This window comes from Larus michahellis, chromosome 1, assembly GCF_964199755.1.
Source record: "Larus michahellis chromosome 1, bLarMic1.1, whole genome shotgun sequence".
NCBI classification, from domain to species: domain Eukaryota; kingdom Metazoa; phylum Chordata; class Aves; order Charadriiformes; family Laridae; genus Larus; species Larus michahellis.
The window spans coordinates 44,414,549-44,433,635 of NC_133896.1; the positions used below are offsets into that span (position 1 = coordinate 44,414,549).

The 19,087-nt window shown below is 42.7% G+C and overlaps 1 protein-coding gene across 2 annotated transcripts in view; it reads right to left on the reverse strand.

Moving 5' to 3' along the window:
* Positions 1-11,684, reverse strand: part of LIN7A (lin-7 homolog A, crumbs cell polarity complex component) — a 49,457-nt gene extending 37,773 nt beyond the window's left edge. For both annotated transcript variants that reach the window (XM_074574116.1, XM_074574126.1), the window contains exon 1: positions 11,221-11,684. In XM_074574116.1, the coding sequence (XP_074430217.1) occupies positions 11,221-11,503 (283 nt within the window). In that variant the 5' untranslated portion in view covers positions 11,504-11,684. The remainder of the gene's footprint in view (positions 1-11,220) is intronic.
* Positions 11,685-19,087: the final 7,403 nt, after the last annotated feature.

Consider the following 19,087-nt stretch of genomic DNA (forward strand, 5'->3'; position numbering starts at 1 on the left):
CCTAAGGTTTAACTGGTGATTTCTGTTCTTCTCCTTAGCTAGGGATTTTCATAGCCTTTATCTACCTGGATTTGCTTTACTTTGGTCATTCTTCTTAGCATATTCATTACTCTACATAGATAGAGACAGTCCTCAATTTTTTTCCTCGAAGCCTTCACATAACTGATGTAAGTCATGGGAGCATCTTTGTCAGCAATTTTCAGATTTTGTTCACCTTGTGTGTGTGTGTGTGAGAGAGAGAGTTTGTAAGACTATTAAGAGTTCATCAGATACTTAGAGACTAAGTGGCTTGGTACTGTTACATTTCCATAGTTGCTTTTTAAAGGAATAACAATAAATCACAAAACAGTAAAGACTGAATTAAGGGGTAATTCAGGATCATTTCAATATGATGATTTTCACTGGCTTAATTCGAGGCCTGAAGAGCAATAATGCAATTCAGATTTTTCCAAGACGGCCACTTAAAATTAACCTTAAAACCTAATCATTTTTAAACACTGACATATTTTTTATACTTCCAAATCATTAGCTTCATTGCAATTTCTAAAGCCATCAGGATGAGGAGTTGCATAAATATGAGTTTGAAAATTTTCACCAGAAGATTGTACCATCTGTGAGGAACTGAGAAATTACAGATACACCAACCCTTTACATTTGACAGTACCCACTGTTTTTGTATAGAAGGCTATGTTTATAGAAGGCACCGATACATAGCACTGGTGTGGAAACAAGTTACCAAATTATCCTTTAAGAGAAAAGATTAAAAAATAAAGCTGAAAATGCAATGAATGGAAGAGCATTAAAAACTATGGTATTTTCTAATGCAGTGCTTAAAGCAGAATGTCATGATTTTTCCCCTGCATCAGCTGTAGAGGAAAGGGAAGGAAAGTTAAAATTCCCTTTTTTTCCTTTGTATATAGTTTTGACTTCATATTGCTTAATCATACCTCCTTTTTGTGATCATAACTATGATTTACAGCTAGCCACTCACTGCTGAATAGAACAGATGAGACATGATTCTGGTCCTTTTTTTCACTCTGGATAGTCATCTACAAATATGATCTAAAAAGACAACAGGTTTTTTTAAGTTTATTTTGTATTAAATAAATATATAAATTATATATAATGAATATATAAGTATATATTCACTCCTTAAATAAAAAAATAACCCTTGTTTCCTGCAGGAGGCAGTAATTTCAGACTTTGTGTTATTTATTTTAATTCTCAGTCTTTCTGTAAGTATTTTTTTTTAAAAAGAGAGATCTCAGCTGTGTAAAGCAATTATTTGCTTACACAAGACATGTAAAACGGTGTTCTGTCTGATTTCCTGAAACTATGAAATCACAAAAAGAAAATCCTTTAAAGCAAAGCTGTTAAGTCCCTGAGAAATTCAGTATGGTGAATAGACCCGGCCTTACTGAATTAAAACTTTATTCAATAAAGTAATTTTCACAATTTGGACTACGTGAAAGCAAGGAAGCTGCCTACTGCCTCCTGTAGCCACAGCTAACTTGTAAAGAGATGCCTTGTAACTCTCCACCAGCCTCATCTGTCTCTTGATCACATCACTTGATCTTGCAGGATTAGTTCTGCCTCAGCAGACACCGCTCACCATGCTGGAGTGGAGCTACTTTAAACACTAGCCAAAAGCACACTGGACACTTTGCTGAAACTGCACACGCAAACACTTTAGAGGTTCTGATCCCAGATTAAAAGAAAACAAGGCTAGTACATTGACATCCCCCAAGGATCCTACTTAATAGAATACTTGCTTTTGTGTTTTGAACTGCAAGCATGCAGAGAAAAACATTAAAATCAGGGAAGGAATTAAAAATTTCACTATGCTAGAGAAGCAGAAAACAGCAATAATTACTATGAATAAGTTTGCCCGAACAAAGAAAAACAACATGAAAACCAACAAATTTTTCTCTTAGCTAAAATCCATTCTCTTGCTCTCCTACCTATGCAAAAGCAAGTATTTTTGCATCCTACGTGCACACCACAAAACAAAAGTACTGGCCATATGGGCAACCTCATGCCTTTCCCACCCTGATAGTTTCAGCTGTGTTTTTCGTTTGCATCAGAGAGATTTTTGTTGGCAGGGAAGAAGACAGGAAGAGGGAAAAAAAGGCCCCAACAGGTGTCTCGCAAAGGGAGGTAAGGTTAACTTGGGGATGCTAATTCTCCTTCACAACAGGCACCGTGTTTGAGCCAAAGCAGTAACTCTCACTTTCTTCTCTGCTCATATGTCATTACTAGAGTCTCCTGCTGCCTCTCCTCAGTTCTCAACTCTCCAGCTAATCTTAGTCTTAATCTTTTTCTGTTATTACCAGAAAGATGAGAAAGATGGCCGTGGGCTACTGGCTACCCTACATAGTGACAATACAAATTGTCACTTGCAGTCTGGCATCACGATTTTATCTTCTGGTTTTCTAGGTGGTTTGAAACTCCAGTAAAACAACAGTCAAGAGACGGCATTTGTGCAATACAATGGATGTGATGCAGTCATTGCATACATATACCTAACATGACTTTATCTGTAGGCTCAGGTAACAAGAAGAGAGTTAATATTGTCTCTTCAATTTTAGCGGATTTAAGGATATTGCTTTTTGCAGATTGAATCCCTCTGGTAGCTGGCTACGTACTAGTCATTTTTCAGGAAAGCAAAAAACCTGTTTTTTGAAAGTGCGTATGTGAAAAGCTGCAATAGCAAGAAGAAAGAAATATAAATAAAACCCTCTGTTAATAAATCCCTGCAAAACTAGGTGGTACAGATATGCTGCTGGTAGATGTCAACAAATGACTACTCTTAACTTTCAATTTGAAATGACTATGACCTTAGAAGAAAGCCACGACTATCTTGAATTGCTGCTGCAAGGTACAAACAAAACTTTGAAACAGCAAACCCCTGTGAGAAACAGAGAGCTCGCTGTCACCTTTGCAGTGCTGTTGCTTGGTGTCCTACGTGTTGAACTATAATGACAACAGGAGCAGGAGAACTAGAACTCATCTCAGGTTGCAGCCTGATTTCACAAGGTATCTACCTAAGATAGGAGAAGCATACCTGGCATACACTGACATCGTTGCACGGTTAGGAAGCAAAATGTGCTGTATAAATTAGTAGAAACTCCAGAGCTATTGCTATTGAGTTACAAGACTATCAGGCTACAGCAGGGATCAGACACACAACCACCTCTTTTTCCAAAGACTGATTCATAGATTTTAAAGCCATCATGCCCTCTTTAAGTTCCTTTGGTCTGACTCTGTATAACAAAGAACAGCTATATTATCCTTTTGCTCCTCTGCTGATTCAGTAAATAGCATTTGACAAAAACACTGCTGCCAAATCTATCGAAAAGTGATGATGGTAAATAAATTTCTGAGGGCTAAGACTGCTGCTGATGGCCACGGTCATCCACCTAATCTGTTTCAAGTACATTCTTCCGCAATGCTTAACCAATTGTAGAGGGATTGATACCTTAAGGTTTAAGAGATTTACTCTTTTTCAGAAAACATGGTTGAAAAAGAAAATTAAAGAGTTAGTGGATGTGAAGGATTAGTGCTTAAACAAGGGCTTCTATTGAAAAGAACCAGCAAAAATGTAATGCTGGTTAAGAAGAAATAAATTAAGAGCCTATTTTGGGCAACGCTCTTCCTTATACAATTATCCATATTTACAGAGAAACAATTAAAATCAATGCTTTGATGCTGTGTGTATTCATGGATACTTCATTGTTCCATCTTTTAAATAATAAAGAACAATCTTCCTCCAACCTCCCCTGGAAACACAGTTTCCAGAATAAAAATTTTCTCTCTTTAAATTATTATTAGTGAAGTAACAACTCATTATGAGAAGCTGTCTGCATTTCCTGGTAACTTAATGGAATTACATTTGAGAAATTCAGGGTTTCTTTAACCACTCTGTTTTGGACCCTGGTGAAACAAGTTCTCAAATATGTATATACACCTCCCTCTGTATTCAACATATCTAAAATCTGAGCTTGTGGTTTAAATACTCAGGAAAATATTGTTAGTATGTAAATGTGCATTGCTGAATCAAATCTTTTCATCTGAATAGAGAATTAACAGTCAAATGTTTCTCATTCAGAGGCTGACTCTCCAGCAAATATCTCAAAAGAAGATCAAGCTGACTGAGATTAACTTTGAAAATGCCTGGATTTATAACATACATGTACAGTTTACTGCACATCATCAAGCTTTATTTCTGAAATGTCAAAAATATATCATGTGAAACAAATTAACTGTGTGTGATGGAAGGCAAACTTACAAATTTACAGTTATGTGCTTCCCCAAATGCTGTCTACCTGCTTTTGCTTCGTTTCCTCTTAAATCCTCGACTTCTCATTATTTGTGCTTTAACAAGTAACTAAAATCAACAGTTTTACATAATTCATATGTCAAATTCTGTTGCATTACCTGCAAGAACATTATTTTGTATCTGAATAACACAGGTCAGCCAAAAGTTTGCATTATCTTTTTGCACTTGTATGAGTGCCATGTATGTTAAGGAGACGTGCATGTGTGTGTCCTGAAACAGGGAACTAAAAGGAACAAATTATCCTCTGCACAAAGTTGATGACTTCAGTAATTTGTCACATTTAAAAAAAAAGTTTCTGGCTGATAATGTCATCAGAGGGGTCCAACTCAAGTGACAGGATGGAATTAAGCAAATTGTTTACTTAAAATTACATTAAGACGTTAATCCTTTTTTCTGTAGCTACACAAATGTCCCTCAGATATCAGTGTGAAACTGAAGTTGGTAGGATCCAGCATAGGCATGTGCTTTATAAAACAAACCCTTCTTTTTCAACATTATCTGTAGATAGAGAGTATACATTAACTACATACAAAAATAGCATCCCTTGTGTTTTCTAATCACTAACACTCTTGCAACTTGTTGCAAATGGTGAATCCCACACCTGTGCACCAAAGCGTCCATCCACTTCACCCAGCTGCAGGAGCAGAAGCAAGACACATACAGGCGAGCTCAGCTGACGGCTTTGCTCTACACAGGATAAATTCGGATGGACTAAAATGATTACTTCACCGCTACCATGTCTAAAGAATATTTTCAGCCTGAGAGAGCAGGAGGAACACAAGGTCCCTGCACAGGCATCGGTCAACTGTGAGCCTGGTTGCTCTCTCAAAGGTGCCTCACAAACATTTCCTGATCCAGCTTCTGCAGAGATACACCTTATTATCGGTTACGTGTTTCTGAAGGAAATGTGACTGGAAATTTAAGATATTCCCCCTCTACACTCCACAAAGGTGACTTAATGTCAAAAGATGCTGTGAGTTTTGCAGAAGATGTCTCCATGTGTCTGTACAGGCACAGCGCTCTGATGACCAGCAGTGCCAGGGTCCCGCAGCACCTGCTGCACACTAAATATGGTACAATAAACTTTCATTCATTTCCACACGCTGTGCCCTGACAAAACACAATTTCCACATTGCCATGAGTCGCTCCAGGCCAGAGGACAGGGCCCTCTCTGAGAGGGCGAGGCCGGCCCAAGGGCTCCTGTGCCGCCATGTCCCCAGCACCTCTTCAGGCCAGGCCTGCATGGCCAAAGACATTTAAGCTGGACACATGCATTTAAATTTTCAAATCATGCATTTTTACACCGCTCGTGAAAACCAAAGATGACGTGCAGGTAGGTACTTGCTCCTGCTCCCGCTCCAGAGCCAGAGGAGGCACGGCTGAACTGCACGCTCACCACCCGGCACTGCAACCGCACGGTTCCGCACAAAACGTCCCCAGTCATCACCCATAAATCAGCAGCTCAATCCACTTACCTTAATCCATTCCTTCATAAAAATGCATTAAAAAAAAAAAATCAAATAAATGTTGACACACTGATGTAAAAATAACCCCAAACATTTCAGTCTGTGACCAGAATTATCACTTTTTTTCCTGTTCCTACAAACAATAGGCCCTTTTTTTTTTTCTTGGAAGAATGAATTTGGTTATTTATTCGTCCTCAGTTGGCATACCAAGCAGAGAAACGTTAGACTTAAAAGCATGTGGCACTTGCGTTAGCAGTCTAGGCTGTAGAGAAGACATGCCCGTGGCAGAGAGGGAGCCAGGCGGAGAGCAGCACATCGCTCAGCACTGCTCCACGGGGCTTCACCCCCTGCCAGACAGATCTGGCCTTACGCTGCACCTCTGTCACGGGCCGTATTTCACACTGTATGAATCCGATTTTCCCTTCCTGATAAGTACATTGTATACTTTTTCCCAAGAAAACGTACATGATACTAATATATGCACAGTCTACCGCAACTTCTGTTCAAGGCAATTTCTATTATATACATACATATAGGCATAGACAGGGAAAAATTCCCATTTAAGTAGGCTATGAGAATGTAATGAGAAGAAAAATGACAAAAAGAGGAAAAAAAGAAAGAAGGAGTAGTATTCTAGCAAATAAAAATATCTATTAATGGTCCAGTGACACCCAGTACCACATCTGGTAGAGCTTGTCTACCACCTCTAACAGCCAATGGCGATTCCAAGCCCATTCGTATTCTTATTTATCATCACTGAACATCATGCTTTATAAAGGATTTTCAGGAAGTTTTGGGACACACAGTCTACTGGAAAAATATTTGTTTGAATTCATAAAAAACCAACAGAGCTCAGTTAAGCATTACAGCTCAACAGCAAAACATCTTTCCAGTTTCCAAGGATATATTTGAAAGCAAGAGAAATTTGGTTGTCAATAGCCAATAGCTATGACCTTGTTATGAAACTTCACAGGGATTAAAATATCAGCACAGTATATTCAGTCTATTCAAATTTCTTCTTTTATCCTCAGTCACATGAAGAAATGAAACCATCAGTGACATGAATAGTAACTATATAAGGAAAAACGTAATAGGACATGGTTTATTAACAAACAACAGTTGAAAGCCCCCCTTCACACGAAAAGATATTCCCTTGCTCTTAATCATGAGATGGTCTTTTCACAGGCTAATTGTAGAATATCTTCACAAACAAGAAGAACTTTTGAGAAGTGCCCTTTCAAAGCTGCCACTTTCATCGTCCTATGCACAGAGGAACAGGGACTGAGGTTTTGCAGCAATCTCAGCAAATACACAGTCCGTCTTCTTTCAGAGCAGATTTTCATCTTGGAAGGAAGAGCACAAGTAAAATTCTAAGTACGATAAGCTTTATGAAAAATTTGCGAGACATTTAACAAAATAAAGGCATTCAGATAAGAGTGGAACATCTATTAAGCATAGCTAGAAAGACGTCTGGCCTCCATGTGACCACTCCTAAAATGAGTGCCAAGGGAAGCACAGAAATCTATTCCCTCCCAACGTATTTCTGGGAGCCTCGTGATACTTGCAGAAAGTATTTCCATCAGACTGTGCTAACAGACCCTTTAAGTGATGACACTCACAACAAGCTTCCTTTCATTTCTAATTGCTCACAATGTGTACCTGCGGCCCACAGGAACTCACGGGAGCTCCTCGGAGAGCTGCGCGGAGGCTAAGCTGGCTGGAGGAGATGACGCTGCGCTTGGAGAAGAGCAGGACACTGCCACTGGATGTGTACGCACCGTTTGCAACAACAAGCTGGTGAGGTGGCCACGGCCATGGGACAGCGGAAGAACAGAGGATTAGAGGAGGAAATTGGGTTGCTGAACAGTGAAAATGGATAAGGGTTATGGGCTACGCACAGAACGATGGAGTTAACTGTGCTGAGACTTTGAGAGGAACTGGGCAACAGAAGATGGCACGTGAGGGAGACATGGGGCTCTGGATAATAAAGGGGAAGGCAGCAACTGCCGGTCACGAGGTAGGCTGAGGCAATGCCTCTGTGGAAGACAAAGGACGTTGAGAAGAGAGGCAAAGGCTGCGCTGCCCGCCCCATGCAGAGAAGGACGAGAAGCAAGATATGATGAGCAGTACTGCCAATTCAAACAAATACCGCTGGAAAATGCCAACTAACTGCAATCAAAGCTGTCTGTAACAAAAATCAGTGTCAATCAAGTTCTTACTAAAGAAATACATGTCAAAGAAGTGAAAAGTAATTGTATGGGTGTTTTTAAATACTTCCCTTCTGGTTTGGAGAGACCACTTAGGTTTTTTTTAACGGAGGTATATTAAGATGAGAACTTACTTAAAAATCCCTAACCTTGAACACTAAATGAAAAAAGAAAAAAATCCCAACCTTATTTTTTTGCTTGTCATTTTAGGAAAGGCAGCACTGTAACTTTTCGTTTCAACCTATAGCAGGGTATAGTTTTCAAAATCTCTAACATCAACTCTCAATTGGCCTAAAAAAATCCCCCAGTTAGCTCTGATGGGCACCAGGGATTACTGATGGGGTGGTATTGATTCACGATATAAGACATTTGCAATAAAGATAGGAAGGATGTATTTTTTTTTTTTTTTGTAAAGACTTGCTTGGCTGTTGGAAGATGTCCGTCAGGCAGGCTCTTTCCCCTCCCAGAGCTCCCAAAAGCTGGGGCCACCCTCCCTGAGCTCCCTGAGTGGTACCCACATGTCACTCCACTGCTTTACGTTTTCTCCCTGAAGCAGTTGCTGACTCCTTCCCCTCCTCCCAGCAGAGCACCACACAAAGGTCACGCAAAAGCCTTTGAGATTAAATTGTAAGTGATTAAAATTTCCATTATTTTGTGAACTTGTTCCACATATTAAAGAGCCCTAATGGAACTTGCACACATTTGTGCAGGTAGAAAGGCACATGATGACAGGAATTAAGGAAATTAATTCCTGTGCTTTGGACTGAAGTAATCTTCCAGAATGTAATTGGCTTTCAATCATTCACATACAACATGCCCTTCACCTTTAAATGGTAATTCATTGTACCATACAGGTTTTGAATTCCATTTACGTCAGTCTTTAAAAAAGCTCCCATTTCCGTACTAGAATACAGTGTATATGCTTTGTCCAGGAGGAGACCACGTCAGAGTGTAATTCAGATTTCTGATGTATGTATCTATATGATGTTTTACTGTTTCGGTGACCCTTAGCAGGGGAAATGTGAAACACTTCCTGGCCAGAGATCAAGCAGCTATTCCCTCAGCAATGCAAGGTTATTAATGCCTCCTCTCCTGAAACGCTCGCTATTTTCTTGCTGCGCTGAGCTCTCTGTGGGGCATGGCAAAGTGGATAAGAGTATACCAGACTTTTCAGGGCTGTGCCTAGATCACAGCCGAGCTGTGCAAAGCATAGTGATAGTAAACATAGCTGCGTCTGCTTTAATAAAAGCAACAGAAATGTGGAAAATCTCACCATGTAGAACTTTCCATTTTCCATGGCTGTGAAAGAAAGACTAAGAGGAAATATCTGGAAGTACTGAGCTTGGTCTAGTTTGCTTCAGCCTACCGGCTTCAACTGACGTAGCAGCAACATGTTATAGGTGACAAAGTGTATCCCTCTGACGAAATGGCCATCTGCAGGCCAGGTGCAGCATTTAAATCTATTTCTTCTTGTCTGTATTTTCCTTTTGCACGTCACATCCTATCATTCTGTGATGTTTTATCTCCCTCGCACTAATATCGGCCCTGGCTGACAACCAGGGAGACTGTAATGTTGGCACCGCTGCCAAATGGTTAGGCATATCCTGGACACAGACAACAGATGCCTATATTTAAATTGGGAATAATTTGCATTTCTGTGTATTGTGGATTTTTTAAAGCATAGTTTTAGTAATGAAAAGAAATGTGTAATTCTGAAATAGTAATACTTTCCTTTGAAAAGCCAGGTTTGCTAATGGACTGCCATCTGTTCAATGCTTTGCCAGGAAATAGATTTGTCCTGCTTACTGAAAACAGTATTAGGGTGAAACTGTAGATTACACAGTGGATTTCTGAGCAGTTTAATTTAAAGTGCATGCTAGCACTTTGTTATTTCAGGAAGAATAACTTCAGATTCTCCTTTTCTACTAACATTGGAATTTAAGCCATCCAGCAAACCGTATTTAGAGTGCTCTGTGGGCCGTTTTGCTCTCAGGTGGGTTACAGTCAAAGCATCTACCTCTCCTTTATCATTTTGAAACTAAATTCATCGGGTTTCTTTTGCACAGGATTTACAGCAAGAAGCTCTCTACCTTGCTTTGAATGCCCATCTTAATCCTCTGGAAAAAAAACAAAACAAAACAAAACATTTAAAAACTTAAAAACCAGTAAGGCACTGGCCTCAATCATGCTTTCAAGAGTACAAGATTTATACGTGCTGGGAGCCTGTTGGAGCCTCTGGATGCAAGTTAGGAAGAATTCAGGATGCTGCATCAGGAACTGTTGGTCCTCTCTAACAGATGGAGCCGAAGGAGCAAAACAAATCAGAACGGTAAGTTACTCTCCTCTGTAACCCACAGAAATCTAATAACATTTCTGCCGAGCCTTATCAGGGGCACAGAAACGCACTGCGAGGGAGAGGTCCGATTTTTACAGCCTGGAGGCAAAAGCTGAATTTTAACGGAACTTCAAGATCTCAGCACCCTCGGTAAGGTTACCGACACAGTCTCAAGGCGAGCAAAACACCAACCGAGTAGCTGCCCACAGGAATACGCCGAGGCGCCGCTTTGTAGGGTAACATCATTAACAAACCGCAGTCGCTGCTCCCTTCCCCGCACACCCCCCTCCCCGACAGCCCCCCCAAAACGCCTCATTTGGCCAACGAACGACTGTCCGTCTCCTCGGGCGCTGCGAGCTCCCAACTCGCTGCCGGCAACGGCCGGGCCGGAGCCGCTGCCCCCCGCCGCGGAGCATCCCCCCGCCCCCCCCAGCCGCCTGCGGGGGCGGCAGCGCGGGGGCCCACGGTGACGGGCGCCCGCGGGGGAGCCCCGCCGGGCGGAGGCGGCACCGAGGAGCGTCCCCGGCGGAGCGGTGCACTGCCCGCCGAGCCGCATCCCGCGGCACCGGGATGCCAGCCCTTACCCCCTCTCCCTCCACCCCGCCTCTCCCTCCGCCCGGACAAAGTTTTATTTCCTCCATTTCACCCCCTCCCCTGCCTCCCACCTGAGCCCCGCGGGGAGGCGCCTCCCCACCGCCCTCCACCACAGCCTCAGGCGCCGCGGAGCCGGGGGAGCTGCCGCGGCAGCCCCCGCCGTCCGCCCCGCTGGGACTGCGGGGGAAGACCCCGGGCAGGGCGAGGGGAGCCGGGGGAGGCCGGGGCGGCGCGGGCAGGGAGCGGCGGCGGGGTCGGAGCGGCGGCAGCCGCGCTTACCTCTGTCCAGCGTGAGCGGCTGGACCGCTGTCAGTGTCGCCATGTCTGCGGCGGGGCTGGAGCCCGAGTGACGCGCGGCTCCGGCACCGGCGTGGAGTGCGGGGAAGGGCGGGGAGGAGGCTGGCAAGGAGAGGGGGCGGAGGAGGAGGGTGGCTCCGTGGGAGGAGGAGGAGGCGAGCGGGGCGGAGAAGGTGCCCAGAGGAAGGCGGCTCGCCACAGACGGGGCACCGCGATGCAGCGGGCGCAGGGCGGCCCGGCGCGGGCCGGCGCGGGCCGCCGGCATCGTTGCGCCGCCGGAGCCGGGCCCGGCGGGAGGCCCCCGCCTCACCGCGCTCGCCTCAGGGCGAAGAACCGGGCCCCGCAGCCGGAGATGCCGGGGCGGCCCGCGCTATGCGCGGGGGTGGGAGGCGGGTCGTCGTCGGTCCCGCCGCCTCGGGGGGTGCCGCAGCGCCCGGCGCAGGGCAGACAGAGGGGTGAGGGCGGGGAGCTGCGCAGCGCCGCGGGGCGGGGAGGACGGGCGGGGGCCGGATCCGGCGGCTCGGCCTCGCCTGGGCCGGGGGCGGTGGGGCGGGCCGCACCGCCCCGTCCCGGGGCTGGGGGTCTGTCCGGCGGCAAGGGGATGGCCGCTGTGTCCGTTCGGGGCAGCACTCCGAGAGCTGGTCGCAGGGGAGGAAGATGCGGGTGCGAAGCCGGGAGAGGAGCTCCCTGGCCCCGGTGCAGGGCCTCGGCCGAAGGGACGTGTCCTTGTGGACGGACCAAACTGTGGGTCTCACCGTGAGTCCGTCCGTCACCTCTTTGATAACTGCTGGTTGTGGCCCGGCCATCCGCAAGAAACCCAAGGTCCTCCTCTCACAGCCAGCACATCTCCACAGTGTGGGGTTGAGTCTTCCTTCACGTTTGCAGGCTGAGAGGTTGGTCACGGACATGTGGTGGCCACCATGTGAAGATCAGCTGCAGCTTGTGTGAGCTTGGAGGCCTTGGCAGAAGACCGGCCGTGAAGGTGGAGTTTCACACTAGAGCTCTGTGGGGTTTCCCGGCAGCCATGTGGTTGTGTACCCTCCTCCTTCACATGAAGTGAAAGGAACCTGGTCAGCTGCTGTCCAGGAAAGGTGTGGCAGAGTCCCAATGAGTTTTTGCTGCCTTCCCTGCCAGGAACAACGGTGTAGATGAACAAGTAGTAGTGTGGTTTTGTGTTTGCCCAAGGAGCACTGGGGCAGGGTGGAGCATCGTCACTGCAAGGGGCGGAAGGTAGCACGCTTCTCACCTACCCGAGATCTCACAAACCACAGGGGACTTGAAAGTACAAGCAGTTCAAGGTTGCTCATCAATAAAAGCTTTCAACTGCAAGGGTATTTAAGCACTACTATAGATAAATAGGGAAGCTGTGGAAATTTTGCCGTTAAAAGTTTTCAGAGCAGATTAAAAATACATTTGGCCTCTTTAAAATTAGAGAAGTTTCAATAATATACATGAAACACCCACTTCTTCTGATAAACTGAATTCAGCACAAATTTCTCTAATTAATAAACAATAAACAGTAGCCCATTTGTGTATCTTGACAAGAAAATGTTTCAATTGGCTAAAATATCAAAGTCAAGAAATCAGTTCCTGGCAAGCAGTCAGCTTTTAAAATCAAAATTAACATAAGGATTTTATTATGCAGATTTTATGTACTTGCATAGCAGCTGGATTGACATAAAGTGCCACAGCTCCTCTTAAGTAGTCACATTACTGTATATTGGATTTATAGGCCTGAACAGAGAAGTACACATTTGGAGCTATAACAACCTAATGTGACAACCCTCAAACTGTTATGACACTTGAAAAAAAATCTATTACAGGTATAAAAGTGTGTTTAAATAATATTAAGAGCAAGGTGCCAAGTTAATTAGCCAACCAGGTTGCTTTCCGTATAGGACTTCATAGCCCTCAGACTTGCTCTTTTAAACTGCCATCTTGCAAACTGGCATTTTGAAGCAAAATACGGTTATAACGATAACTTTTCTGTTAATAAATATGTAGTGTTATTGCCAAATATATAACTTTTTAGAAACATATAACTTTAGCAAAATGAATGTTTGGGTTTGATCAGGGCGTCTGTAGAAAGCAATAAGCTTATTCTGCATTTATCCATTTTCTATCTACCGCTGGTCAGATTTCATGTGCTCTGCCACAGGGGCTAATTGGCACTTGGATGAGAGACTTGAATGGGAGTATTAGCTGCACTCAAGAAAGATGAAAAGCAGCATTTGCTGAAATTAAACATTTCCTAATCAGCATAGCTGCACAGTTAATGCTCAAGAATGTTAAAGACCTAGCTGAGGAATACTTTAAGTGGCTGAACTCAGAAAATTGCAGAAGTTGTCCAGCTGAATTCAGCAGGGGGAGAAAGGGAGGTGGAACAAGGCAGGGAGCTGTGCAGTAGCTCTTGCTTTCCAGGGCCAATTCCCAGGAGAAATAGTGGACTCTCATAGCAAAAGTTATCAGTCAGAGAGAAAGAGTGCCAGCCAGCTTGCCATCTTGGAAGGTGATCCTTGGAAGGAAGGACCAGGTACTTTAGAGGGAAGCAACTGTTCTGACTCCCAGTCCTCTTAGTGATTCCTTGGGCTGAATTGGAGCTTTTAATTCAATATCACGTGATGTTTACTGAACTAATGAAACGTATATTGTATGGACTAGAAACTGGCTTACTGACACATCTTCAACATGTAGTCAGTGGTCAGCTGCCAGTGAACAAGGCTATTGCTAATAGGATACCTGGAAACTTTTTCTGGCTAAATTTTTAAACAAAATTTAGTTTTGTTCAAAGATCTAAAATGTGGATATAGAGGCTTCAGTGGCTATGCTTTTAGATAACACAGGTTATACATAAACAAGTTACCATGAAAGTGGTAAACCTTGAAACAAGTTGTCCAGAGAGGCTGTGAAATCTTATCCTTCAAGATTTTCAAGCCTGACTGGGAAAGGACCTGGGCAACCTGCTCTTACAGTGAAGCTAACCCTGCTTTGAGCAAGAGATTGGACTGGATACTCTTCAGGTCCTTTTCAACCTAAATTATTCTATGGTTCTGTAATAAAGTGACCAAATTACTGATAAAAATTCTCTGAATAGCTGGACTAAATTGTTACATTTAAAAAATAACGTGTCTTAATGCTGCCGTAAGCAAGTGATGAAGAAGCAACGGTTACTTCCATGACTGGAGACTGTCTTTGGGAGGGGTGTTCTTATGTATCCATCTCAGTGTTAAGGTCTTGGTGTGATGTTGCCAAAAGGGCTGATGTGATCCTTGTATATATAAAAAGAGGAATGGCAAATAGAAGCAGGAAAATGATCTTTCTTGTGTGAATAGCACCATCCATAAAACACCTGACTGGAATAATGTGTCCAGATCTGGTGTTTTCCTTTCAAGATGGAAAATCAGCTTTGACATGAGGTTTAAGGACCTCGGTCAAAGCGTATCAAAGAAAAGGGTAAGAAGGAACTGAATCACTGTGTGTAGGTCCATGTATATGGAACAGGCATAATAGTGGAAGGATTTATAGTCTCTAAATTTATAGCCTTATGACATAAGGTGATCCCGTGACTGGAAGTTTAACAAATTCAACCTTGAGTAAGATGTACTGTTCTAGCAATAAGGATAACATAGGGACCAATTACTCACTGTTGCTTGAAATCTTAAAAATCAGAGGTCTGTCTAAAAGGCTTGCTTTGATCTAACTTCTAAAGAAAAATAGAATGGCTGAGGTATTCAGGAGGTTAGATGAGATAACAATTGTGATCTATTACTCTCATGACTTTTATGACCCTTTGGCTTTCCTCAAGAATTGGTGCTACACGGGCCGGAGAATTATTTCTACACAGTACAGTGCAATGCAGTTTGGAAAAACCTAGCACAGTTCTGAACGTGCTAGTTGGCTGCCAGAGTAGCACATCTCCCCTTGTCCTAAGCTTTGCGTGGGATAATTAACTCACTGGAACTGGGTTGCTGCTCCATGACTGGAATACTGTGGTAAATGAGCTATTTGCTTCAGTACCAGAGCCCTTCCTAACAGAGGTGGAAGCCCCATTTCCAGTGGCTACAGGGATGTGTGGCAAGAGGCCGCACCACAGTGGCACAGCTAAATCTGTGTTTGGGTTACACAGCACTGTGTTATACCTTTTAGCCCTATTCTGGATATTAGTCATTGGACTAAATGTCTTGTCAGGGCTAAATTTCACCTTAGGTACTTACATTTGGGTTCCTACCTACCTTTCCCCTTGTTTGCGGCAGGACTTTTCACATACTGCTTTACATTGGAAAGTTTGTTGGGCAGGTGCTTTATTTCACCCCAAGGCTACAAAATAGATGATTTATTTTATATACTATGGTTATATCTTGTTTACACCCCTTTTTATGCAATGTGTTACTCCACTGCTCTTGCATCAACTTATTAGTGCTGGGGAATGCTGCACTCTCTATTTGCAGGATGATCAGCTGTAGCAGTCGTTCCCCCATCAAACACAGTCTGATTATGTTTGCACATTGCATGAAACTCCAGGTTATTTTAGAGAAGATTCCAGCTACAGCGAACGTTCAAGACCCTAGATCATTCAGCCTCTTGGGTTTTTTTTTGCGCTAACCATTAGTTTCACTTGTGCCTTGTACTTCAGCAAGAGATTGCAGTAGTGTTGTAATATGGGCTGTGAATTCTCAGAAGACAGGATTTTTGTCATCATTCAGATTTGCTTTTTGAGTGGCATTTTGCATTTACAGAGGAAAGAATCCTTCCTTTTTTAAAATCCATTGGTTATTTCCATGCAGTTTCCATGGCAGAACTCGCTATTTGAGACATCTAATGGTTTTACAGCAGTTTGTTTATTGGGTAAAGAACTGCATCGGTTTATCGTAAGAAATGTGATGTAGTGCTTTCTGACAATTATATGCATTACTCACATGTACAGTTCGTTTTGTCCCAGGAGAGCCATATCATCACAAATAATATTTCAGGTGAGCTGGAAGGTCCTACTACAGGTGCATAGCTGTGTATAGTTCAGGACTTTTCCGCTGTACCGCCCTGTACCACCAGACTGTACTTTTCTACTGGACTCATTTTACATTCTAATATTGTGTAATGGATTATTTTTTGTAGATAGTGCAATTACTGTTTTCCCAATCACTGAAACAAATTTGGCCTTTAAAAATACTTTATTGTTTCTGTTTTTGTTAAAGATTCAACTCCAGTTGACAATGGGGAGAATGGGATCAAGCTTTGCTGAAAATCTTGGGCTACATTGAAATTCAGGTGAAGTATCTACTCAATCCAGTGAGTTTCTACAGTTTCCAGTGAGCTTCTATAGAAGCCTGTAAGTCTGTGTAGCCTCTTTAAAAATAACTACTGCAAAAGCTAAGAAAAGCAAACCTGTTGCTGGTAGGCTTACATTTTCTGGTTGGGGAAGTGGGCTGCACCTTGATAGGCAGGGCCACCCTTTCTTTTAGGCAGGGAGCAATTTAAAAGCAGTTACAAATCAGACCTTCGATCCATGATCACCTTTGGATACCCTTGAAATCTAAAACTTGAATCTATTTCCCTTTGTTACGGTGACTTATTTTGTCTGTTTTAAGGATTGGGTCTCAACCTAAAGTTTGTCAGTACTGAGGACCTTTGAGAAGAGTATAAATTATGAGAAGAGTGTAAATTTCCCACAGACATCTTCAGTTAGCTAGTTTAATGCCAGTTCAAGCACTGTACCTGTAGTCTTAACATACCCATAATATATGAATTTACACAGTGTTTTTCATTATCTGAGCACCTGAACAAAGGCATTGATTTGCCCTTCTTATAGACCAGCATAATGAATTATCCACCTATCTTCTTTGTCCAGTCTATTAATATGCATTTTGGATAGAATTTTTGGATTAATGTGGTTTCTTAACAACAGTCCTACGAGTGAAAAAAAAGTAGACTTGTCCATGGGAATATATTTATTGATTGTGCTTCTCATTGTTTCCATCAAAACATTCCTATACATGAAATAGAGACTTAGCTATAAAGGAAGTTAAAACAGCAGAACATATTATTTTAAATCATTTTAGAATTATCAGTGTTGAACTAATAGCAATAGTTACAAGGAGGTGTGTAGTCAAGTATGTAGGCATAGAGAAAAAAACAGAAGTGCAAGGACAAACCACAATTCCATAAAACTGCTGTAGCTAATTAATTTGGGAGTGTGAACAGTGCAACACATAGCACTGGCTATCAACCTTGTATTTCCTGAAACTCTTAGTCCTGTGTTAATTTTCATGGGAGATCAGTGACATTATGATATGCATCTGAAAATGGGTGGGACCTTGATTGTAAGGAGTTATTGTAATTAACTCTGATTTTAGTATACTCTGTAAGTACCTTTTTGAGCCATAAAAATTAAAATATGATTAAAAAGCTCTTTTGGGATCCAGAATGCATTTTCAGATTTTAATTGGGAAGTGAAGAAAAGCAAGCTGCTTGCAAAGCTGATGTGTTTACAGACATTTGAGGTTTAAGTTGAGCTTAACTACTATCTGAAATCATCGATTACCTGATGAAGCTACACAGATAACCAGGTTTGTCAATCTGAGGATTAAAAAGCACCAACAAACTGGTGAAGAGTAAAAAACTGGCAACTTGGAGAAACAGTGCTGTGACTAAAATGAAACTCGGCAGTATTTCTGTTTCAGTCCTGCTTTTTATTAAAAAAAGGGAAAAGATTAATTTTATTTTAGCTTTCTGAAGACAGATAATGATTGTACTGAAGCTTTGCTCTGCTTTTTTAGTGACATGCTGACAAGAGATGACAGTATTTAAGTACTGCTGGGGACCAGAATGTCAGGGCTGGTGATGATTGTTGTTGAGAATAATACTTTGTCTTCAGAAGGAAAGAGAGCCAAGGGGAAATATGATTTAGTTGTCTTGGTCTAAGAAGCAGTTTAATGATCATCTCCGCATTTCCAATCAAGATCACTTCAGGGCTGATCTGTGTGACATTGTGAACAATTAAATCACATCTGGTCACTGCAATGCAGTTGCGCTCACTTGCCAAGTTATTCCGTTTCCTTGTGCATGCCAGAGGCAAAAAGCAGCTTCAGGGCACGCGTGGGTTTTAGGTGCGTACAGATGCTGGTACGACTATGTGTAGTACCAGTATTTTAGTAAACTTTTTTGTTTGGAGGCAGTTTAAAGCCTTAGTTCCTGAGCCAGAGAATCTGTAAGACTAATCCTGCAAACATGTGGGCATACTCTATCCTTGCTCTCATGGCAAACTTACTTACTTCAGTGCAGTTAACTAATGTAAGAACATGTGCCTGAGTCAGTTCAGAATCTAATTAAATGACATATACAATATTTCACTTGTGGAAGGCCTTCAGCAAAGCCTAAAATATACAGATTTAAGGCTCTTGGCTGATTCTTTGGATAACTTATTTTTAATATTCAGAGGAACATTTCCTCTTGGCACTATACTAACAGTCTTCTCCAACACATGCTGTTGTCCATCTGCTCAGAGCCCTCAGATGACACCATTCTGGAAAATTTGCTCTTTATTTGCATTCAAAGCCATCAAATTTGCCTTCAAGTTGACCCATGTTCCGTTCCAGGCCAGAGAACAAATTCTCGGCAGAGTGCTGCAGCACTGTCAACAGTTTATAGCTAACTTTTTATTTAAAATAGACAAATACTTCTGGGTTTAACACCAGGTCACAGGGATCTTCTGCTTTGCTTTTGCCACAGCCACTGATGATGAACAAGGTCCACTGTAGCAGCACTCCCGTCACATCAACAGCTATCATCAAACAAGGAGCCTCCAGTTTTTCTTCAGGTCTGTCTTAGTTGCTGCAGCAATGGTCAGAACTAT